This window comes from Metarhizium album (genome assembly GCF_000804445.1).
Source record: "Metarhizium album ARSEF 1941 chromosome Unknown scaffold_33, whole genome shotgun sequence".
In the NCBI taxonomy this organism is placed as follows: domain Eukaryota; kingdom Fungi; phylum Ascomycota; class Sordariomycetes; order Hypocreales; family Clavicipitaceae; genus Metarhizium; species Metarhizium album.
In genome coordinates, this window is record NW_024467607.1 from 78,990 (window position 1) to 102,323 (window position 23,334).

The 23,334-nt window shown below is 56.8% G+C and overlaps 10 protein-coding genes across 10 annotated transcripts; 3 read left to right on the forward strand and 7 right to left on the reverse strand.

Annotated features, from left to right (window-relative positions):
* Nucleotides 1–169: 169 nt before the first annotated feature.
* On the reverse strand, nt 170–985 carry MAM_07586 (uncharacterized protein; the record flags this gene model as incomplete). The annotated part of the gene is made up of 1 exon (XM_040826384.1): nt 170–985. The coding sequence occupies one exon, from the start codon at nt 983–985 to the stop codon at nt 170–172; it is 816 nt and encodes a 271-aa protein (XP_040675597.1).
* A 561-nt stretch (nt 986–1,546) lies between these two features.
* MAM_07587 (Metal binding domain of Ada family protein) lies at nt 1,547–2,221 on the reverse strand (the record flags this gene model as incomplete). The annotated part of the gene is made up of 1 exon (XM_040826385.1): nt 1,547–2,221. The coding sequence occupies one exon, from the start codon at nt 2,219–2,221 to the stop codon at nt 1,547–1,549; it is 675 nt and encodes a 224-aa protein (XP_040675598.1).
* Nucleotides 2,222–2,781: 560 nt separating this feature from the next.
* Nucleotides 2,782–4,332, reverse strand: MAM_07588 (uncharacterized protein; the record flags this gene model as incomplete). The annotated part of the gene is made up of 1 exon (XM_040826386.1): nt 2,782–4,332. One exon carries the CDS (start codon nt 4,330–4,332, stop codon nt 2,782–2,784), a length of 1,551 nt encoding a protein of 516 aa, XP_040675599.1.
* Nucleotides 4,333–5,322: 990 nt separating this feature from the next.
* Nucleotides 5,323–6,238, reverse strand: MAM_07589 (translin-associated protein X; the record flags this gene model as incomplete). The annotated part of the gene is made up of 3 exons (XM_040826387.1): nt 5,323–5,893; nt 5,960–5,977; nt 6,039–6,238. The coding sequence occupies 3 exons, from the start codon at nt 6,236–6,238 to the stop codon at nt 5,323–5,325; spliced, it is 789 nt and encodes a 262-aa protein (XP_040675600.1).
* A 382-nt stretch (nt 6,239–6,620) lies between these two features.
* MAM_07590 (Mannosyltransferase, DXD) lies at nt 6,621–8,028 on the forward strand (the record flags this gene model as incomplete). Its single annotated transcript, XM_040826388.1, has 3 exons — nt 6,621–7,315; nt 7,374–7,644; nt 7,744–8,028. The coding sequence occupies 3 exons, from the start codon at nt 6,621–6,623 to the stop codon at nt 8,026–8,028; spliced, it is 1,251 nt and encodes a 416-aa protein (XP_040675601.1).
* Nucleotides 8,029–8,583: 555 nt separating this feature from the next.
* On the reverse strand, nt 8,584–10,482 carry MAM_07591 (uncharacterized protein; the record flags this gene model as incomplete). Its single annotated transcript, XM_040826389.1, has 2 exons — nt 8,584–8,843; nt 8,922–10,482. 2 exons carry the CDS (start codon nt 10,480–10,482, stop codon nt 8,584–8,586), a joined length of 1,821 nt encoding a protein of 606 aa, XP_040675602.1.
* Nucleotides 10,483–11,986: 1,504 nt separating this feature from the next.
* MAM_07592 (transposase) lies at nt 11,987–13,633 on the forward strand (the record flags this gene model as incomplete). The annotated part of the gene is made up of 1 exon (XM_040826390.1): nt 11,987–13,633. The coding sequence occupies one exon, from the start codon at nt 11,987–11,989 to the stop codon at nt 13,631–13,633; it is 1,647 nt and encodes a 548-aa protein (XP_040675603.1).
* A 1,189-nt stretch (nt 13,634–14,822) lies between these two features.
* On the reverse strand, nt 14,823–16,464 carry MAM_07593 (squalene synthase; the record flags this gene model as incomplete). The annotated part of the gene is made up of 4 exons (XM_040826391.1): nt 14,823–14,954; nt 15,010–15,171; nt 15,228–16,281; nt 16,409–16,464. 4 exons carry the CDS (start codon nt 16,462–16,464, stop codon nt 14,823–14,825), a joined length of 1,404 nt encoding a protein of 467 aa, XP_040675604.1.
* A 1,199-nt stretch (nt 16,465–17,663) lies between these two features.
* MAM_07594 (Major facilitator superfamily domain, general substrate transporter) lies at nt 17,664–19,346 on the forward strand (the record flags this gene model as incomplete). The annotated part of the gene is made up of 3 exons (XM_040826392.1): nt 17,664–17,798; nt 17,861–18,185; nt 18,289–19,346. 3 exons carry the CDS (start codon nt 17,664–17,666, stop codon nt 19,344–19,346), a joined length of 1,518 nt encoding a protein of 505 aa, XP_040675605.1.
* An 891-nt stretch (nt 19,347–20,237) lies between these two features.
* MAM_07595 (ankyrin 2,3/unc44) lies at nt 20,238–21,770 on the reverse strand (the record flags this gene model as incomplete). The annotated part of the gene is made up of 1 exon (XM_040826393.1): nt 20,238–21,770. One exon carries the CDS (start codon nt 21,768–21,770, stop codon nt 20,238–20,240), a length of 1,533 nt encoding a protein of 510 aa, XP_040675606.1.
* Nucleotides 21,771–23,334: the final 1,564 nt, after the last annotated feature.

Sequence of the window (23,334 nt, forward strand, 5' to 3'; positions counted from 1 at the left end):
GACAGAGAGAGGCGACGACGACGACGACGACGACGACGACGACCCAAGCCCAAAACGCCCAACGCTCAACGCCGCGCAAAAACCTGAAACAAGGGGGGGAGAGGAGCCCTCCCGCATGCCGTTGGCATCCCTTTGGCACGGAGGGGAGGGCAGGTAGACGAGGGACCGGTCAGGCGTCCCCTCTGTCGAGGGCCTTGACGATGAGGTAGCTCGTGCCGGCGGCCAGGACGCCGATGACGAGGGTCTGGAGGGCGCCCCAGGCGCCGGCGCGGTGGTTGCGGATGGCAACGTAGTTCTTGACGTAGCCGAAGGCCAGGAGGATGACGACGGTGACGGCGACGCTGACGAGCAGGGCGTCGCGGATGTCGGCGAGCAGGAAGTAGGGGACCATGGGGATCAGGCCGCCGACAAAGTAGCTCAGGCCCATGGTGAGGCCGGAGACGCAGGCGCGGTGGGCGTCGGGCTCGTCCATGCGGAGGTCAAAGTCCATCTTGAAGCGGAGCCAGTTGCGGCGGTCGGCGCAGAGCTCGTCGACGAGGGGCTCGGCGGCGGCGCGCGAGACGCCGTAGCGGCCGAGGATGGCGTGCAGCTCGGCGCGCTGCTCGGCGGGCAGGCAGGCCAGGCCGTGGGCGCCGGCCCTCGCCTCGTGCGAGGCGTACGTGTCGCGCTCCGTCACGGCCGCCAGGTACGCGCCCAGCCCCATGGAGATCATGCCCGAGAAGAGCTCGGCGAGGCCGCCCGCGATGACGAGCTTGGTGCTGCCGAGGCTGGAGAGGCCCGCCGTCAGCGCGAACGGCACCGTCACCCCGTCCGAGAAGCCGATGATGACGTCGCGGAGCACGTCGCCGTAGTCGAAGCGCGGCGAGCCGCTCGACTGCGACGACGTCGAGCGGGCATCTAGCGGCTTGGAGTCGTAGGCCTGGCGGAACGGCGTCTCCGTCGGCGGCTCGGCGGGGAGGAGGGGCGATGATTCTGTGGGCGGCATCTTGGGGACCTTGGCAACTCTGCCTTTTGCTTTCCTCGGACGGCGGCCGGTCCGAAGGTGTCTCGGGGAGCAGGCGAGAGAGTCGAGGGTGCGTGTGGACGCTGGTGGCGATGGTTGTTGCAGACGAGATGCTTGAAGTGTCGTAACTATTTATGCCCTGCAAGGGGGTGAATGGCGCTCCAGCTGCTCCACGTCCTTGACCCGGGCCACTGGGTCAATCAAGTAATCTGCCCAATCCCAAAGCCCGCAATTCAATGCAGAAACCTGGCCATTCCCTTTTCTGCGTATCGCTACGAATCTGAGCGTCCGTCTAAGTCGGACAAAGGGTCGAGGCTGCGTCGTCAAAGGGCGTGGCTGGCACGCACAGCCAATCAGAGGCCATGTTTTAGTCAGCGACGAGCAACCATGCCCTGCTCGGGCCTCCGCCGGGAGGAATCGTATTGAAAACCTTGTGCACCTCGCAGCACCGAGTTTATGCCTGTCGGCCAGGGCAGCCGCTGGAATCCGCCGGATAAGACGGCCTCCGGATCTTGGTGTGACGTCCAATCGGTCGGCGGTGCATCATGGCCACCCGGTCACCAAGTCAGTGTCCTCTGGCCAAAGCAGCAGGTCATCCCACTCTGGCTCCGACGGAGACAAGGCCAAACTCCTCCCGTCCGGGCTCTCGCTGGGTCCATCCGTGTCCAAGGCCGTGGTCCAAGTGTCATCCAGGCCAACGCCCGCAGCCAGGTCCTTCCACGAGACGGGCGAGCCTTGCCATGCGATCCTCTGGTTGCGCAGGTACTCAAAGGGCGTCACGCCCAGAGTCCTCTTGAACACCCTGTGAAAATGCCACTTGGAAAGCCCCGACTTCCTGGCCATCTGGCTCAAGCTCAATGATGCCTCCCCCGCTTGCCCCGCCGCGGCGGCGTGCTCGACGACAAACTGGCGAATCCGCTCGACGGCACGGTCCACGGGCATGAGGCCCTCCATCTCGGGCTTGCAGCGCTTGCAGGCCCTGAATCCGGCCTCGAGCGCCTCGGATCCCCCGGTATAGAACCGGACGTTTGAGCGGCGGGCCAACCGGGCCTTGCAGATGGGTCGGCAGTAGACCTTTGTTGTCTCGACGGCGTAGACGAAGCAGCCATCTGCCGCGGCGTCGCGCGTCCGCACGGCTCGCCAGCGGGCTTCGTCGTCGTTGAAGAGGCCGGGGCCGGGGCCTGGGCCTGGATGAGTGACGGAGGGGATGCCTGCCATGATTCGAGGATGAATGCGAGTGTGCAGCTGGAGCTGCAGCATTTCCAGAACGGCGTGTTCCTGCGAGAGACTATTTGTAGTATCATGAAGTGGCTCGCGGCCGTAAATGGCGTCTCTGCCTTTCGGGTACTCCCAAGTATGCACTAGCGCACTTGCAGCATCCTTGGCATTGTGACGCGATGCAAAGCTACCTGTCTGGGTACTACGGGATGCCCTGGAAAGCGGGGGCGTTGCTGGCAATATGACCAATCAGGCCAGGCACGGCTTCCCCAGGAGAAGTGGGGCCGCCCCCGGATTGTGCCGGCGACTCTACGACCTGTTCTTCACCTCACTTATAGACATCTTTACCAAAAACTCCAATTTCCATCATTACCTATCCTGCCTGATGTTAAACATGAACCGCATCACTATGTAATGTCTTTCCTCCATGGTCGTGAATCGTGATTTGCCCAGCATACCATGTATGCATTCCCACCCGTGCCCGCCTTCACGTCCGCGACTTCTGCCGCAATCAGCAACGGCATCGCCATTCATCCAGGAACATGAGATGCCCGTGGATTTCAATGAAAGGAATGACGAGCCACCTCATGACTCCGCGGAACTGAGTAGGCAGCAGGGTGGGAAATATGGGGAGCAATGCCCATGCCGCCATGCTGAGGAACCACTGGACCTTGCCGAATGGGTTGAAAAGCTGGCCCAGTTTGATAGGACGCAGCTTGATACGCCGTATTGTGATGCGACGTATTTAGATACGGCGTGTTTTGGTACGCCGCAGTTTCATACGCTGCAGTTTGGTACGGCGTATTCTGGTACGGCGCATTCTGATACGCCATATTTTGATGCGGCGTATTTGGATACGGCGCAGGTTGGTACGGCGCAGGTTGGTATGGCGCAGGCTGGTACGGCGCAGGCTGGTACGGCGTATTTTGATGCGCCGCAATTTGATATGCCGTATTTTGATACGGCGCAGGTTGATATGCCGTATTTTGATACGGCACAGGTTGCGGCACAGGTGGATATCCAGGGGCCGCAAGGTTTCCGGTTGGCTCGGCTGTGGTTGGAACCATCCTATGTTGAGGGCCGTTGTTCACGAGCCCAAACCGATCATCCGGGGCATCAAAACCAGAGGCCCTGCCGGGCGCTTGAGCGCCCATTGGTGGCCCCTCTGGGCGGCTGACCATGGCAGCACCTTGATTGCGCGACGAGCGTCGTCGGTAAACCCTTCGTCTTTGCATTGGGACGTTGGTCACGCCGTTTTGATCTCCCGCGGGCGCTTGTGAGTCCCTTGGTGGCTCCTCTTGGCGAGTGACCACGGCAGCATCTTCATTGCCCGACAGTGTTTGGTTGTCCGCTGGTGTTTGCATTGGGACACTGGTCGTGGCATTCTGATTTTCCATGGACGCTTGTGAGTCCCTTGGTGGCACCTCTTGGCGAGTGACCACGGCAGCATCTTCATTGCCCGACAGTGTTTGGTTGTCCGCTGGTGTTTGCATTGGGACACTGGTCGTGGCATTCTGATTTTCCACGGACGCTTGTGAGTCCGCTGGTGGCTCAGCTCCGTGATTTGGCAGAGAGGCATTGGTGACAGCATTGTTCATGTCCTCCCCGTCGGCGTTGGTGGCTGACTTGTCAAGATCCCGCATGCTGACGTAGATGGTGGCCGCACGGTCAACAGTCCCATTGCTGACTGTGACATTTTCAGCAGTCCAATGGGTGTTGGTGACTGCATTTTCAACAGTCCCATTGGTGTTGGTGAGTGTATTGATAAGCTCCAGCACGTCAGTTTCAGGCGCTACGTTGAAGAGATCGAACGTGTTGCCATCAGGGACTACACTCTCAAGGCTTTCCACGTTGCCGTGAGGTCTGGCAGGTGGCGAAAGCTCAATAGCGCGAGACAGTTGGTTGAAAACATCGAGCATGTCGGCACTGGTGGCTGCATTCTCATGGCTTTCCACGTTGACGTGGGTGCTTTCAGGCGACGGAAGCTCATCAGTGTCCACGTCGGTGCCGAAGAAGGCCTCGTCAAATACGCTCATGCCGATATCATCGGCGGAGGCACTGCCAGGAGTGTCCTGGACGTCCTCAAAGTTGTTGCCGTCAGTGGAACTCATTGTGAAGAAAGAAGAAAAGCGGTAGGCGCAGTGTTGTGCAGACAGAACTTGTTCAGAGACGGCACTGAGGAAGAGAAGACAAGGTGGTTTGGTTGAGGCATACAGATTCCAGGGGCGGCGCGCAAATATATGGCAAAAATCCGAGCACCAGGGCCTAGGCGCTCAGGAACCCTACGACGAGGCCATATCAGTAGCTCAACATGAACAAAGTCTATATCCAGACGAAGACGACAGAGGAACCAGATGGAAGCAGGGCTTCAATGAGCCAGCGAGCCTAGGGAGAAGCCAAAGCCATGAACTGAAAAGTCTGGTTCTAGTCAACCATCCTCTGCCTCCCAAGGGGGGTGGCCTGTATTCGAAATGGCACTTGAGTCCAGAAAGCATCAGGCACATTGTGCCTTTTTTCGGCCGGGCTTCCAGCGCAGAAGTGACGGCGTGCATCCAGTTAGTACGCTTCCCATAGCCGGTCTCCTGGTGTCGTGCTCCACGCTAAGGAGAGAGGGTCCCTGAAGGCCTCGTGTTCTCCTAGTAGGCGCGTAGCTAAGTTGTCGACAGTCTCCTGGCACCCGGATTTGTCCAGGGGGGAGCGCACCAGAAGCCCGAACAACATGACCAGACCTCAAAAGGCACATCTCCATACTGAGCAGAGACATGGTGATATCAGCGGCCGTACTTCAGTAGCAGTAGTCCAAGTTGTCCATAGCAAAATGGGGGGTTCGTGTTGAAAGCATTAGATTCGATTTTAGCTCTGTGTCAAAGCTTCGACGTCCGACGTAAACAGATGGCGAATAGAGAGAATGCTAAGCGTCCGGGAATACGCGACCAAAGAGGAGCTCATTATCTGGGGGCCACGACGGTCTGTATACAGTATGAAGCAGATATCTTCCCACAGTGTCTGTACAAAACTTGTCACTCACCGACTTGGCCGATATTGCTGCCATCACTCTTTCAGAAACCCCAGACAGTGTGTTTCCCACCGTCTCTGACGATTCAGGGACTCCCACCGTCCATGTAATCCTTCATGTCAGGCACCCATCCCTTGGGTCTTTCACTCCCCCTCACAGCAAGCCCGTACCCCAACCTCTCAACCTTTTGCACACTCTGCCTCATGGCCTCCATCTTGCCCCAGTATTCCTTTGTCGGGACCTGCCTCAGCATCTCAAACGCACATGCCAACTCCTGAATGTCGCAAAGTATATTTCGCCCATCCTCGCCGCCCGGCATCTCGCCATTCTGCGCCGTCGTCACCGTAGCAAAGCGCATCATTTCGCCAAAAAGGTCGAAGATGCCGAACATGTAGTCGTGGGGAGTGAGCGCAATATCCCCTGGTGTGGAGGCGGCCGTCTCCTCCAAGGTAATCAGCTTCTGGTGGCGGAGGTAGTGCGCAAACGAGAGGGCCTCGACGAGTTCCTCGAGGCAGCGCAGCGATTGGGCGTATCGGTAGCGATTGATGGATTGCACATCAGGGGAGATGGACTGCAGGAGCTTTGTGATCTCGGCCATTCGTGACGTCACGTCTTTTTCCGTGGAAGGCGGCAGGCCCTGGTTGATTTGTTTGACCCTGGCGTGTTTGTGAGCCCAGAGCGCAAAGTTGGCGTGTGTAGGCATCTAGCCGGCTCAGTCTTACCTTTGCAAGGCGAAAATGCTTTTTTTAGCTAGTGTCAGCACCCTGTGTCCATGGAAGGCGCGAGAAGGGGGTTACGTACATCTTCTTGCTCTGGGCGGTGACATCCCTGGACGCCTTGACTATCCGCTCCCTTCGGTCGTAGTGCTCATCCAGGTCGTCGCGGAAGTTTTCAAACATGGGGTGAAATCTCGTGCGGGGCCCATCCTGATCCCGATCCCGATCCCGGGCCGGCCTCTCGCGCACACTGCCATCCCGGTGCCTCTTAGTTCCCGCGGGCATGGTTATGGTTACATGCATCAGACGAGGGTCGGGTCACGGGGCCGGCTTCGAGGGGATAGAGTTTGCCGCAAGCGAGGAGATGTCGTCCATGGAGGTGGGTTATCGTGACAAATTTGGAGCCGGCCGCTTCCGCACTAACCAAATTCCGCACGCCCCACGTGTTTATCTCAACTCCATTCCGCTCCCCAACTTGTCGACTTGGTCCATCCCGACGCAAAGCTCAGACGTGCGACGTGCGAGGCTTCGCTCCACACCTCGTATCGACCTTGGTCTCGTCTAGCGCGCGCGCCCGCAAGCATGAGAATATCTCAACCGACGCCTCGTCCGCCATCATAATCCCCATCTTATTCCCGTCTCGACGCCATCGCCATCGCCCATCGCCATGACGTCGTCCCTCCTCCGCCCGACGTCCCTCTTCCTCATTGCCGCGCTCCTCCGCCTCATCCTCCTCGTCTACGGATCCTTGCAGGACGCCCGCTCCGCCATCAAATACACAGACATAGACTACCTCGTCTTCACCGATGCGTCGCGCTACGTCTGGCAGGCGCAATCCCCCTACGCCCGCGACACCTACCGCTACACCCCTCTGCTCGCATGGCTCCTCCTCCCCACGGTGTCCTTCTTCTCCTTCGGCAAGATGGTCTTTGCGCTCGCCGACCTGCTGGCAGGCTGGCTCATCCTACGCATCCTCCGCCGGAGGGGCATGTCTCCCGAGCGGGCAGGCGCCTTCGCCGCGCTCTGGCTCTGGAATCCCATGGTGGCAACCATCAGCACGAGGGGCAGTTCCGAGGGCCTCCTGGGCGTCCTGGCCACCGCACTCGTGTGGGCGGTGGAAAGCAGGCGCGTGGACCTGGCAGCCGTCATCCTGGGCCTCGGCGTGCACTTCAAGATTTACCCTTGCATCTGGGCGCCCGCCATTGCGTGGTGGATGGACGCCGAGCACATGCAGGGGACCAGGACGCCGCGCAAACCACCTCCAGGCCATCGCATCGCAGGCTTCGTGTCCAGGGACAGGATCCGGCTCGCGGCCGTGAGCCTAGCCACGTTCGTGGGCCTCAATGTCGTCATGTACGCCGTGTGAGTTCCGTCCCTTTTCCCGTTGGCGCGCGCGCGCAAGCACTGACATGGTTCGCAGCTACGGCCGCCCATTCCTCGTCCACACCTTCTTCCACCACCTCGCCCGCATCGACCACAGGCACAACTTCTCGCCCTACAACATCGTGCTGTACCTCAGGTCCTCGGCGCCGCACACCTCCTTCCTGCACGCCGAGTCGCTCGCCTTCCTCCCGCAGCTGTCGCTCTCGTGCGTCCTCATCCCGTTCGTCCTGGCCAAGAAGGATCTGGCCACGACCATGATGGCCCAGACATTCGCCTTTGTCACGTTCAACAAGGTGTGCACCTCGCAGGTAAGATGTCCACCCCCGGCACGGCAGCCCACGACCCGGCGGGGCACGAGCACCGTCCATGCGAGAGCAAGAGGACGCCATGAAAGCTTACAAGCGTAGTATTTCCTGTGGTACCTGGTCTTCTTGCCCTTGTACCTGCCCACGTCGTCGTTCCTGCGCAAACCACGTCTCGGAATCGCCGCCTTGGTTCTGTGGGTCGTGTCGCAAGCAGCCTGGCTGCAGCAGGGCTATCAGTTGGAGTTTTTGGGTCGCAGCACCTTCTTCCCTGGTCTGTGGGCGTCGTCGACAGCCTTCTTCCTCGTCAACTCTTGGATACTGGGCATCATCATCGGCGACGGTGTCAACGCAACACCCATGGCGCACAGCTCAGTCAGTAGCTCCTAATTCAACATGACGCAGTCACCATCAGTTTCAGTTTCGTAGTCCAACTAGACGCCACCACCGTGCTGATCAAGGTAAATTCTCATTGTGGGTATCTATCTCGCATTTTGCGCAACCACCAAGTCCAAATCATCAAAATTCCCCAAGTCTGTAATTTCTTATCGCCCCTCATCGCGATCAGATTCCCAAGTAAATCGGTTCTCGGACCCTTGCCCACAGCGCCGGCGTCATCTTCACCAATAGTGTCTTTGTGTCACTTGCGCTTCCCAAACTCCGTGCTCTGTGGTCCCGTTTGTAGTCCGCTCCGTTTGCCAACCTCGCCCGTCGTTGTTAATTTTTTTTAAAAAAAAGAAAAAAGTTCTTCTTTTGCCATCCCGTCGCTTGCGAGGCCAAGAACGCCGCCTCTAGATATGCAGATAGGCCATGATAAAAATTGAATCTAAGAAAACAACAAAAGAAGAAAATGCGCAGCGAGGAGTAACGGTGTCCCCAAGTCTTTTGCCCTCTTCTGCTGTCTGTGAAATTTTCAAAGTCCACATTGTAGACAGGCTCCGTTGGCTACTGAATCGTGATTCTGGTTGCCAGCGACCGGTAGTTCGAAAGCTTCAACGAAGATATCCGTGTTCGCGGGTACTCGGGCATAATCATCATCCTGCCGTCTTTGCCGTACGAAATGTTGCCAAAGCTCTCGCAGAGCTCGGCAAAGTGGACGCCGGGCCGGACTCGTGACAGCTCTGCTACGATTCCATCGCTCCAGACGCCTGAACATTCTCCGTTCGCCATGAGAAAGTACGGGTTCAGCGGTGGTAAGATGGAATCTTGAAAATGGGTTAGCCGACGTACACGACACGGTATAGTCGGGCTGGGCCAGGGGGGGTGCACGACACTGAACCTACCTAGATCTACGAAGCGAATTCGGAGATACTCGACCTGTTTGAACCTGTCCAAAGACCTCACCGCGGATAAAACTAGTCTTTCAAAAGCCTCAATAAACCCCAACTCTTGTATTCCGGATCCCGATTCGTGATAGCTGGTTGAGTGGCGGCAACAATTCTTGACGGTCAAGTCAATTGACCTCAACCTAGTTGCCATGGGATTTGCGAGTCGGCCAGCCATGTCAAAAAACCTGTGGCAGATGCGGCCAGTGTATGAAAAGTGCTCAAGTCGAGTCGTGACCTCGGCCATCCTAGCGCAGATGTGCGTCTTTGTTGCGACTTTGGTGTAGAAAGTAGGCATCATAGTCTCCCTTCTGTAGTCATTTTCGAGGCACAAGCTGAGATTGGTGATGCGCATGGGTAGAGAGGGTAGAAATTCGGAAATGGTAATGTAGCTCTTGGATTTGGGCTTGCTGTATGATGCCTGCCACTCCTTGAGGTTTGGTAAAGCGCCAAGTATGGTGTGGAAGTCGCCGCTCTCTCTCATCAGATTCCATTGTCCTCTTGTGACGAGTGCTCTCACTGTCGGAACAGCTTCCAGCGCCCGGCCAGAGAGCACATCCTCTTGTCGGCGAAAGTAAACCACCTTGGGCGCTTTCCGTCGTTCACCGCCCTCCAAAGACAAGACTTGCAGGCAGGGCAAGGCCAGGGATGCAAATCGGAAGACGTCGTCCAGCGTGCAATTGTTTGCAGGCAAGATATAGGTGGCATTGGTCAGACCGTCCGACGTGACGGTTGGGAGGGCGAGTGTATTTGACAGGGCAAGTGGGCCGAAGGTAGGCTGAAACACGGGGAACCAAACTTCGATGTGCTTGATGTGGCACGATAGGTGCGGCTTGTCCGCCAGGTGCATCATTGCATTTTCAATGGATTCGACAGTAGCCTTGAGCTTGAGGTGGCGATAGAGACGCTGCTGGACAAGAACTCTCCACACTGGATTTACCAGGGCCAAATTTGCTAGTTCTCGCCTGCGGCAGTGTCTGAGGGCACTGCTCCAGCACTTGGTCAGGCTAGATATTCTCAGGGCACAGCTCGACGTGGGCGAGCTGCAGTAGCCAAAGAGGTGATCCAAAATGGCCTCGTGGACCTCGGCTGGCGACTCGTCAAACGGGGTCGCTCGCGAGGCATCGGTCATGGTATTTTCGGCGGCGGACGACGAGGACTCGTTGAACATTTCGATGTCGCTGCCATAGTCAGAGTCGTCGAGGCAGCACACACGAGTGCCACGGTTCTCGGGGAGCGGAAACGGCGTGCTGCTGGGCCTCGCGGGTGGGACAAAGGACGAGTTCTTGGCTTGGTCCAGCGGAGGGCTCGATTGTCCAGGAGACACGGGGCTCGAGGCGGTGTTGAGCAGCGTGGCCACCATGGACGAGGCCATCAATGAACTGAAGTCGTCGTCTGCTGATTCGGGCGGGTGCAGCTGTTCGTCACCGTTTCTGAAACCGTCTCTGGCAAGGCCAGCTCTGACGGGCAGGGCGACGTGGCCGTCACCACGACCTGCCGCGTCGTCGTGTTGCCCCATGCCGGCTCGGAGCATCAATCTTGACAGGTCTGCTGAAGGGATGGTCGGGCCGACACTGGGTGCATCCTCTGCGACGGTTGAACAGTCTTTCCCTTTGACCACTGGAGACCAGGGGCTTTATCTATCGGGTGCACGTTGCAAAAAAGGATGAGTCGAGGCAGAGTCCGAAACGACGATTCAGAAGTCGGTTTGAGGTGGGCGTGGCTGAGGCAGGGAGGGGGCGAGCGGCCGCTTGTGACTGGCGCAGGAGTAGGAGCAAAGAAGAAACAAGACAGAACAACAAAGAGGTCTTATGGGAGGCAAGTTGAAATGGGGGTAGAACATGGAGGGAGTGGCGGGTATTTTCCAAAAGGAACAGATGGAGAGATTGGAATCGCCACGGCGGCGTTGGCGGCGGCCGAGAGCGGCAGGTCAAGAAGGTGAGGAGGGCGAGGAGGGGGGTTAGGATGACACGACACGAAGGTGCACACAAAGTAAGCACGGCGCGGTCGGCAGTAAAGTGTGTGGTACGCCGTACGTGGCACTCCGGTGCAGCGTCGGTCAGGTATTGGAGCGAATGGCACGCACATGGTGCGGCGGGCCGCGGGTAGCAGTTCCGTGCATGTTGAAGAATGGAATGCAATGCTTGCGGCTCGCAATACCTGGGTGGTCTTTAATTCTTGGTGCTGGCATTCATTAACCTTTTCCCTTTCAATTTCCCTGCCCTTTCCTTTCCTATTTTAGGCGCCAAGCCTGGTGATGTGTGGCACGCCGAAGAGATCGATCATCCATCTTATCAAAAAACAAAAGGGGGGAAGGGGGAAGTGGGGGAGGACATGGACTATTTGGCCGATATCATTGGTCAATGCTCAATGCTGGAAGCCTGGAATCGCAACTCACTTATTATGCCACCACTGAATGCTATTTCAATGCTTCAGTTTTCGAGCACATTCCGGAAACACTAACTTGTACATTTCACGTCCGCGTCCTTCTGCAGGCCTTACCGCCTCCTTCTGTAGGGAGCCCTCGTGCGTGCATAACGACGTCCCGTCCCGGGCATGAGTCACATGACAAATCACACATGGCGCCAGCCACGTAGCTATCGTCACCCCCGCTGCGCCTCGAAATCTAGCCGCAGACAGCCCGCCACGATATCCCCGTCTGTTGGTTACTATTGCAGTTCGTCCAAAAAATACTTGCGATTGCATGCTTCCTCGGTTGATCCAACCGATGCTCGACCCAATAACACCAGGATAAAGACGGCTCACCCCGGCCGGTATCTGCCTGCAATTTGGCAGCGACGAAACTAGTTGGGTACTTTACTAGAGAAACTGCAGAGTTACAGAGTGCTGGTCAGCCATTTAGAATTTGACTGATTTTTATGAAGTACGGAGTAATCGTGCCCGCCCCACTTTATGTGGTTCGGCTAGCAAAAGCCCTCACCACCAAAGGTGGTGCTCGACAGCAAGGCGGGCCGGACACCAAGGCGGGCCAATTTTCAACCTAGACGCGTTGAACCGCGAAAATGGCTGCAACTAGCGTCCAAACGGCAAAAAGCGATGTCGAATTACGTGTCAACGAGGCTCTTGAGTATATTGAGGAAAATCCAGGTGCAAAAATTCGCTCTGTGGCGAAGAAATTCAACGTGCCTCGTAGCCGGCTTCAACGACGTGCTAACGGCGTTCCTGCTAGGAAAGGCCATCCAGCAAGAAATACAATGCTTTCACGAGAAGAGGAAGTTGCTTTATGTAACTATATCGATCGCCTTGATAAGGCCAACTTCGCTGTACGACCTGAATTCATTACAGATGCTGCAAATTACATCCTAAAAGAGAGGGCATCGTCAACTGCCCCGCCTAGGCAAGTTGGAACGCGATGGACTACACGCTTTATCCAGCGGCATCACTATCATAAAGGTCTTCAAAAAAAGATTGATTCAAGTCGAAAAGCTTCAGAAGATGTGACAAGAGCTCTTTCTTATTACAACAAGCTTAAAGAGGCTATTCAGCAGTACGGAGTCCCTCCTGAAGATATCTGGAATATGGATGAGACTGGCTTTCGTATTGGAATGGGAAAGGACCATTTAGTTGTTACAAAGCGAAGAAGAGCGCATCTATTTTCAATGCCAGAAAACAGGGAGACTGCAACAGCAATAGAATGCATTTCTGCTGGCGGCAAAGTTATTCCTGCCTTTCTTATCCTTACAGGGCAAAAACACATGGAGTCCTGGTATCGGATAAAGGAGCTTGAAGCTAATACCAAAATAACAGTCTCACCAACCGGCTTTACGAATGACGAAATTGCAGTTGCTTGGATACAGCATTTTCAGGAATTTGCAACGCCAATAGGCAGATATCGCCTTTTAATCCTAGATGGCCACGGATCACACCATACAATTGAATTCGTTGAATACTGCGAACAGCACGATATAATTCCCTTTGCGTTGCCCTCGCACCTTACACACATCCTTCAACCTCTTGATGTTGTGATATTTCAGCCACTAAAGCATTATCATGCAAAGGCGTTGGATATCATTGTTCGAGACGGCGTGTTGAATATTACAAAGATTGAATTCCTTGCTTGCATTCAAGCTGTACGAAAACAAGCTTTCAAGACTACTACTATTCTCACAGCCTTTCGAAAAACTGGAATTTCACCCTACAATCCACAGCCTGTAATTGAGGCCCTTGAACAACGAGCTGCAATTTACACATCAACACCATCGCCGCCGCCGTTATATCACAACAACTCTTCCGACTTTGAGACGCCCACAACACTCAGGCAGATAAATAAGGTTGCCAACAAGCTAGGGGAGGTATTAGAAGACGATACATCCCTTGAGCCTGAGTTTGCACGCAATATCAGTCGTTTTATCCGCGGCTCTCTTATTGCAGTTTCAGTGTTGACAAAAGTCGCCATGTATTTCGTGCTAAAAATATACAGCAGTCCGGCAGCGGGGCTGACCGCCCAAGTTTGGGACGTGGTGGGGCGTGAGCCTGCCAAGCAATTCACACGGAGAACCAGGAAGGAACCTCCAGCGGAACCAACGACTCGGCCTTTGCTGCCATGCGCGAGAAGCAACCGCCTTCATACTCACGCAACCCGACCATCTCTGAAGCTGCAGCGGTTGCACGCACGAGTCGAAGCGCGTGCACTGAAACGAGGCAGATAATCCCGAGGCTCGTCATCAACCGGCAGCAGCAGCCTTGGGCGGCGTTTCGACTGCGGCGGCATCGGCCCCGTCTGAACTAGTCACGGGCAAATTGGAGGGATGAGTGCCCTCGCCAACGTTGGCGGAGCCATCTGGGCATTTTTGACTGCTCCTTGACTAGGCAGACGGCCAACGTTTCAGCAACTTGTTCTTGCTGGAAAACGAGCCCCTGGCCCTGTCTGTCCTTGTTTTCCTACCTTCCCCATAGTCATCCGCGGCACCGACAGGCGATGCACACTTTGGGCTTGACCATTGACCATCTTGACCAGCTTAGACCTTTAAATACATTACGCTATCCGCTCATTCAAAGCTACATCATGCACACGAAGCACGAGGCACACGATTTGACAAGCTCATTTGAATACAAGTACAATGTATACTACCCGGACCGGCTGTTGGAATTGTACCTCTTACTCTTACGGGCCTGTAGACGACCGTACCAGGGGTGTCTTATCCCGTCCCATGGCATCCATGCAGTTGACCCTCCAGTTTAGGTAGCTGGCACCTGGGCGGCGGGTACGTACAAGAATTCATAAAGAAGGAGAAGAAGAAGTAGCAGAGGCAGCCAAGTTTGGCGACAGGCGCTCGTACTCGCTACACGAGTCCCATCAAAAGTGCTTAGTAGCAGATGCCTCTCCCGTGCTGAAGGAGCAAGCAGAGGCGCTACGCTACACATATACGCGCACAGACACACACTAGGAACTGTTGCTCGCCAACAGAGTCTCGACACCCCTCTTCGTCCGTCATGTCAGAGAACTCGATTGGGCCATTCCAAGGGAGAAGCCTGGAGCATGGTAATAGTTTACTTTTAGCACTTCTTCGGCACAATCGTGGTCATCGGAGGACCAGATTGCAATTTGACATCCGTGCTGGGCCGAGCCGAGCCCCATTTACGTTGAACCATGCAGGCCTGGAAGAGGAAGATGGAACTGGAATGGGAACATTGGTGGCCGTGTGGTTGGTCAGTATATTATTGGTATTAAAGGTCGGATGGAACCCCATGTGTTGTCATTCGCTTTCGCCCACCATTACATGCTCATTCGGAGGACAGCGCAATGCCCAAATTTTTGCTATGAAATTAAAGAGAAGAAACAAGAGGAGACGGTAGAGATGAGGACTCATCACTGGGGGGGAGATGGAGCGTTTGGTTTTACAGTTCGTCTCGGGCCGTCGTGATGGCTGTCGTGGCTGCTGGCGTGGGATTGCTGAGCTTTTCAACTAAAATGCTCGCTTCCTTGAAGATGTTGGGGAATTTGGCCCCTAATAGCCATGCGCCACCAATCTGCGAACATGTTAGAGTCGCGTCTCCCGTGTACATGCCAGAGGGCCGTGCTAACCATCAGGCCGGAAACAAGGAAGAGGCAGAGAGCAACTACACCGAACATGACCAAGGTCTCGCCAGGGTCCGTGGTTGGCTCTTTTCCTTGTCGCTGGCTACTCTCCAAGCTGAGCTGCTTGGGGTCTTGGCGGGGGTACAGCGTCTCGATGAACTGTTCGATCTGATGGCCGTGTCAGCAGATTTCTAGCCAGAGACGAGTGCGTTAGTCTGACATACCTTGGCGCATCGCACGCTGATGTTCAGGTAGTTGGGGTCTCGGGGGTCGTTCTTCTTCTGGATTCGTCGGGCATATCTGCGGAACACCTCGCATACGGTGTAGAGGTTTTGTGTGCACTCAGTCATGAGCTGGCAGGCGTCGCCCTTTGTGATCTTGACATTGCGCTTGAGCACGTCGGGGTTGCGGAAGACGAGTTCCAGCGTGGCAATGGCCATCCCTTGGGGAATGGCAACAAAATTGAAGACGCTTTGCTCGCGCATGCCGGCCATGTAGAAGAGACACTCTTCACAGTGCTTCAAGGCATCGAGAACCATGTCGGAAATGCAATTCAGGGCCTTGTCCTCGTGCTCCGGGTCAAACAGATCCTCCCACTTGTCCACGTGCCTGCTCCAGATCTCCTTGGGATACCATCGGCGGCCTTCGTGCCAGTCCTCTCGGAGATCACGGATAATGTTGGTCTTTTGGAGGAACTGGCCCATGGACTCAGTCAGGGAGGGTCGCTCTGCCAGCTTGGGGTTGCCCAACTCTGAAGCGACAAACAGCCTGGTCAGACCCTCGCCCACCAGACCGGCGACATAGTGGCAGTACAGCTCGTAGTCATCAATGGTGTCGACGCCATTCTTGATCATTTCGTCGTCTTGGGCGTAGTCAGCCATGCCACGGCCCATCTTCACGGTAATGTCCTTGATGATTGCATAGTAAGTTGGTTTGATCTTTTTTAGCTCGGTGATGACAACGTCAAACTTTTCCAAGAGCTCGCGGTCCTTTTCCTGACTTTGGTGGTATTGCCAACCGTCAATCTCCATGGTGTTGTGAAAGTCGCGCAGCAAAGGCACCTTTTCGCTCAAGGGTAGTGACATGTCGTCCTCGATGGTGTCGAGACCTCGCAATACGAGATAGAACAGACTAATTGGGACGAGGAGCTCATGGTCAAGTTCTTGGATGACGGCTGCGAAACTGCGACTGGTCAAGTTGAGGAACCGGAAACACTCTTTCAGCGTTTCAGACTCCGTAGAGGGATCGCGCCTGTGGACGGGGTTGTGCCAGAGTTTCCTGCGATTAAGGAGACATGAGCAATCTGTGGTTGCGGCAAGACATGTGTGCGACGGACTGCTCCATTCATTACGAGGCGAGGTTGCAGTTGGGCGCTGCCAGCGGCATGGGGAACAGTCAAACGTACCACTGAATGATGGAGCGCAGCTGGTTTGGATGCAGGAGGAAGTAAAGGGCGCCCATTATGAGATATAGGCCGGCCAGCCAGCACAATTGGCGGAGAGGAAGTGAGAGCTTGAGGGGCAAAGGAAGTTCCGTAAAGGGGGGGTTGCGCAGAAAATATCCCGACGCGACAAAGCGCACGAGCACCAACGGCCGGCTTTGCTGTGCGCGCGAGACTCGGGGTAGCCAGATTTCAGGTCAACGGCAGCATCCGAGGGCACAGCAGGGACCAGAGGGACTGGCTCTAGAGCAGAAGAAGCGAAGCAGTCGAGACAGGAGGTGAATAAGGAGGAGGGAAGTGAGGGAAGTTGGGGGTTGGGTGGCCAGAGATGGGATGCTTCAGAAATTACGAGGCTCAGCGTTACGAGTTTCGAGGCGTCGGAAGGGGTTTTTCTCAAAGTGGAAATTGCCCCACCCTGGGATATGGCGGCTGTGGCTTGTGCAAGCAGCCGCGAGCGGCTTCCGCAGCAGAAATAAGCCGAAGGTGGCTGCTGGGGGCTGATGATGGCGTGTTTCTTCTGGCTTGATTTGGGCAACCTACAGAACGATGCGATGCGGAGGGTGTTGATTGGCTGGCGATGTTAAGCGATCTGCATGGAATCAGCTTCTCCCCGTTCAGATTCCCGAGTCCAGACTTGAAATCATAAGCGGCAAAGAAGGCGAGTTGGAGATGAGGACATGCTCGAGGCATGAATGGGCTGCTGCATCCGATGCCAACGGCCTGGTTGGCGGGCAGGGCGGTCAGTTGACGGTAGGAATGACGACTGGTGACCTTGGTGACCGACTCGGTGCATTGATGAATGAGTAAAGAAGACCATTTTCTGGATCTTTACTCCTGACTATTCCCTTTGAGATTCCAAATTTAAGTTTTGCGTAGCCGTCAAAGATTCTTGTTGACCCATCCCCAAGTCATTCGCGACCAATGTGTCTCGGACAAGTCCGGCCTCGGCGCCTCGCAATACTCTCTGCCGGCGGGCAGCCGAAACTCGGCAGAGGCAGCTGTCAAGAGTCTTGAGACCAGCTGACGCTGCCGTCGACACGTGCGCGGGACGAAATAATGCTTTGTGTTGCGGGGTTGCATTGACCTTGTTTTCCCTCCTCGAGTCGGCGGCTGCTTGCATTGACACTCGACATTGAAATCTGTCCGCTCCTAGCCTGTTTGCTTCAAGGCCAGCACAAGATTGTCAGCGGCCGTTTCGAACCACTCATCGTTTCACGTCATGCCGGCCGAGGCCGTTGTCGATCTTGTCCCCGGAGAGCAGCGCGATGCCGCCAAGGGAGATTCCGCCGCCCAATTCGCTGCTGTTGAGCAGGTTTCGAGCAGACGACAGAGACTGTCGGATATCTTCACAATTGTCAGACCGCCGCTTTCTCTCCTTCAGTCGACCAGCCCTCTGCTGACTGTGGTCGATGGCAGTTTTGCTCCGGCTTCGCCCTCATCTCCGATGGCTACCAGAACAACCTCATGACCATGTCCAACGTGCTCTTCAAAAAGGAATACCCCCGCGAGTACACGCCGCAGGTCAGCACCCGCGTCTCCAATGCCCTCCTCGTCGGTGAGATTCTCGGCCAGGTCCTTGTCGGCCTGACTTGCGACTACATGGGCCGCAAGACGGCCATCATCGCCACGACTCTGCTCATCGTGATTGGCGGCATCCTGGCCACTGCCTCGCACGGCGTCACCATTGACGGCATGTTCTGGATGCTGACTGTTTCGAGGGGCATTGTTGGCTTCGGAGCCGGTACATCTATCTCATCTCCCCCTGTCCCGTTCAGTTCGTCGGTCCATTGGCCTCGGAACATGTGCGTGGCCGTCAAAGTCTGCTTCCATCTGATGCTATCCAGGTGGTGAATACCCGGCCGCCAGCACGTCTGCGTCCGAGGCCGCCAACGAACACACCCCCAAGAGCCGGGGGCCCGTCTTCATCCTCGTCACCAACCTCCCCCTCTCGTTTGGCGGGCCATTCGCCGTGTCCGTCTTCCTCGTGGTGCTGTCCGCCGCCGGCGATGCCCATCTCTCCACGGTATGGCGCGTCTGCTTCGCCATCGGGGTTGCGCTGCCCCTGACCGTCTTCTACTTCCGCCTCAAGATGCTCAACTCCAAGCTCTACCGCCGCGGCGCCATCAAGAAGCACGTCCCCTACGGCCTGGTCATCCGCTACTACTGGAAAACGCTGGTCGGCACCTGCGGCGCCTGGTTCCTCTACGACTTTGTCACCTTTCCCAACGGCGTCTTCTCGGGCACCATCATCTCCAGCGTCGTCTCCAAAACCGGCAGCACCCTGCGCAGCACCGCGGAGTGGCAGCTTCTCCTCGGCGCCATTGCGCTGCCCGGCGTCCTCGTCGGCGCCTACCTCTGCGACCGCTTGGGCCGCAAGAACGTCATGATGCTCGGCTTCTCGGGCTACTTGGTCTTTGGCCTGATTATCGGCTGCGCGTACGACAGCATCACCGCCATCATCCCCCTCTTTGTCGTCTTCTACGGCCTGATGCAGAGTTCTGGCAACCTCGGCCCCGGCGATATGCTCGGCCTCATTTCTTCCGAGAGTTACGCTACCAGCGTGCGTGGAACGTGCTACGGACTCAGTGCGGCCATTGGCAAGACGGGCGCCGCCGTGGGAACACAGGCCTTTACACCTATTCAAGACCGGTTCGGCAAGAGGTGGACATTCATCGTCGCGGCCGTTTGCGGCGTGGCAGGCGTCTTGGTCACGTACCTTTTTGTGCCGACGCTGACGGGCGAGGACTTGGCCAAGCGGGATGAGGAGTTTAGGGCGTATCTGCTGGCGAACGCGTGGAATGGCGAGATGGGCGAGGCCGATTTGAAGGACTTGGCCGAGCATGTCGACAACGGGGACGCGTCGGCTGAGAATCGCGACAAGGGCGTCAGCGTTGCCGCGTAGGAAAGTTGGAGACGTTATTGTCGAGCTTTTTCTTCTGTTTGAGGCATGCTGCTCAGCGGCGTTTCTGTTGATCTGCCGCCATATTCACTGTTCCTGACACGAGCGTAAGCGGTGTCGCCTCCTATGCGGCGCACTTGGAGACCAATACAACAGTCAGTCGCACTGCAAACAATGAATCATCTGGAGCACCATCCAAGAACAGTCCGGCTAATCATCTTCATGGAGGAACAGTCACTCATAGGAAACCTCTAATGCAATGTAAGCATCTTCGCTGCGGCTATGAAATGAAAATCTCTGAGACTTCAAACCCCTCATCCCAAGCACGCCCGCCATAAACAAACTTGGCATTTTACCCTCGATAGCCTTTACCATCTTTTCCCCCGTCTTCCTATTTCTGCCTCGCAGGTCCCAGCTCCATAAATATTACCCTACATCACCATGGGCTGTACCTTGTCGGTTGAATTCAGCTTTCCGGCCAAGAGGAAGCGCCGCGGGAGGAGGCACAGGCACAGACACCGCGTCCCCGTCTACCGCACCACCAACCCCGAAAGTTTTTTAGAAGCAGTTCTGGGGCCTCATCCGGTTGTGCGTCAGCGAACAGCTTGTAGTGCGAGAAAACGAGCTCCTCCTCCCCATGATACCCCTGACGCCGGAGTGGACAAGGAGACCAAGAACGTTGTTGATGTTGCAGAACCAGTCCGTCCCGAGACAGTAAGCGCTGACCCTCAAGACCCTGCTGAAGAAGGAGGAGGAGAATAATCTTTGCGGCGGGAAACGGGCCCAGAGGCAGAGACTGCACAGGAGCCCGAGCAACGTCCCTAGCTTGGTGCAGTGCCATTTCTCGCTGCACTGAACGGACACAAGGACCGAGGTCAAGGCCACGCCGGTATTTCACCCACCAACAGCAGCACGACTCGATAATAACATTTCATAGGCCTGGAGGCCCCGCGAGCTCGACCTTGCACGATCCACCGGGGTCTGCCCATCATCGGACACAATTGTCGCGTCGGCGCCGTGAGCCAGCAAGACCTCTACAACTTCGGGCCAGTCAACCGCCCAATGCAGGGCCGTGCGGTTCGTGCCGTCTCTCGCATTTACGTCGGCGCCGTTGCGTAACAGCACGCCGACCACGTGGGCTTGGCCCGTCATCGCGGCGTGGTGCAGCACAAGCCTTCCCTTCCATTCGCCCTGGGTGTGGATATCAGCGCCGGCGTCAATCAGGGCCTGGAGGACTTCAGCATTGCCTCCCACGATGGCCATGGACATGGCCTTTGCTCCCACCGACACGTCGATGCTACCACCACCATGGTCGATCAAGACCTTTACGACGGCTGCGTTCCTGCCCCAGGCGGCTCTGACCAGCACCTCGTTGGGGCCTGGATCCTGAGATCCGACATTGACGCCCTTTTCGAGGAGCATCTTGAGGACGGACGGGCATGCATAGCTCAAGGCGTGATCAAACACCGTGCTGCCGAAGGCGTCGGTGGCTTCGACGTCGGCGCCGAGCTGTATCAGGACTCTGGCGGCCTCCTCCTGTCTGGCCCGAATAGCAGCGTGCAATGGCGTCTCGTCGTGCGTCCTCGGCGACGAGAGGATAGCGCCGGCGCCGTAGTCGAACAGGATGCCGAGGGCGGTAATGTTGCCGCAGGAGGCGGCGCAGTGTAGCGGCGTCGCGTCGGCAAAGTTGGTTGCCGCAAAGTCGGCGCCGTGGTCCAGGAGCAGGCGGAGCATCTCGGTGGCGCCGCCCGTCATGATGGCGCCCGAGTTGATGGCCGCATGGAGCGGCGTCTCTCCGGTGTCGAGGCGCCGCTCATCGACGTTGGCGCCGTGCTCCAGCAGCGCCGTTGCCGTGGCCATGTCCCATCGCACCGCGGCAGTGTGGAGGACCGTCCCTGCCTTGCCGTGCAGCACGTTGGCGGCAGCGCCGCCCTTCTCCAGAAGCAGCCGGACCATGCGGGCGTTTCCGAAACGCGTAGCCTCGACGAGGGGCAGGACGCCCGCGGGGCCTTGGGGCACGTTGACGTCGACGCCGGCCCGCAGGGCCCTTTCGGCCGTCGACACGTTCTCATGCTTGGCAGCCCAGAGGATTGCGCTTGTGCCGGCCTGCGAGGCCGTCGCGTTGTGCCGGTACAGGTAGGCCACGGCGAGGTGGTAGAAGCGCCGGTTGACGCGGCAGAAGGCGTTGATGTCTCTGTCTCGGTCAAGCGCCTCGGCAACGTACATCAGCAGCTCTGTCGGCAGATTGACCAACTCCATGGCGGCCGTCCTACAGCCAGCCGGCATGGGCTTTTGCTGCCGAGGGGAGCGGCGATCGGGAGCGATTCTACTCGTTGTCGGAAACGAGCACAAGATGACGGTGTGTGGCGCCTGAAGCTGTTGGGCACCGGTCCGGTAGCTGTCCGATTCGGGCGACTTTCTCCGCATTGCACGATTTCCCATTTCGGTCACAGCACAGTTTTCCTTTCTTTTTCTTTTTCTTCCCCATTTTTTCCTTTTGTTCTTGTTCATTGTCTTTTTCACACTGAAAGCCAAGCGGGTGGCGCTATTTCCACCCCCTGCATTTTCATCTCATGTCTGGATCGACAGAGGAAGCCTTCTTTGTCGAGGGAGCGGGAGAAGGCCGCATATTCCAGGATGATGAGGCTACCCCTACCTGATCGGTTCAACGCCACCGGATTGCTTTCGTCCTCCGTCCGTCTGCGTCTGCACTCAATAGCAGGAGCCAACTTGTCAACTTGCCGCTTTATATAGCCTTTGACGCGGTTGAGCTTGCATCAGTCCCGGCGTGTAGATGCTGGGGGAGAATCAGCCCAGCTCCAAGCCTGTGGCATCATTGCACGCGGTCTGGAAGCAGGATTTTTTCGTCGCGGGGTCGCTCAGCAACTGCTCGTGTTGTGCTCGAGGCTCTCATGCAGCCGAATACGAGGAGCAGGACCTTTACAAGCTGGCATTGGATGTGCAATAGTACTTGGTCCTTTGCCGAGAGCCAAAGGCGAAGCTGTGCTACCGAGACACCCTTGCCTACCTCGCCGTGATATTTGCATCCTATGTCCAGGGCACGGTGTCTGTCGTGTCTTGACCGAGGCTCAGGTTGGCGCGGCATTGATGGCATTGGAAGACGCACTCTTCGGACAGGACCACTGCTGTGCCTCGATGATGGCGGCGTAACAGAGACCATTGCGCTTCGTGGCTGCAAGAGGCCCACGGCCCTCAATGCTCACCCAGCGTGTGTCCTGACTGCTGACCAACAACAGCGCCGTGCTGGAGAAATGATGGGGATGGAATGGTCATGGTGCGACGCATCCGTCTTGGCCCTGCACTTACAGTTTGCGCCATTGCACAAATGCCTCGCCGTGCTGGGGTTCGTCGCACCGTGGAGATGACGTTCTGTCTGACCGCCGGAGAGACGAAAATTGCAACGAGCAAGGGAGACAAGCAGACAAGCCCGAAGCTAGGACCGATATTAGGGAGGCGGACGATGTCAAGATCCGACGTGACGTCGACGTGTCTTCTTCCTGGTACTCGGTACGGAGTACGGAGAAGACGCACCAGATAGCAGATGCAGGGTATTAAGATGAGGCCCTGAATCCTGACAGGCTACGGAATACAGCCGGCTCCCGACACACCAGACTCACGCCTCGGCCAATCAAATCGCCGCGAGCCCCTGTTCCGCAGCTGCCGAACCACGCGACCAGCTGTCAATCCAGCGTCTTGGCGCGTCCCCACCCGCCCCCGCCAAAACATACCCGGCTGCCCATGTGCGCCTCCATGAATCCCAACACAACACTGCCATCGGAAAACTTGCTCAAACACTCTCAACATGACTCCATTCCATATCAGCCGACAATACAATACAACTGCGTAATACGCGGCCAACGGCTCGGCGCCCTTGCACGGAGTGCTCGACGTGATAAACAGCTCATCTCCGTCGGCCACAAGCGCAGGTTTGTGCGCCCATTTCGAGGCATGCTCGACGACTCACGACTCA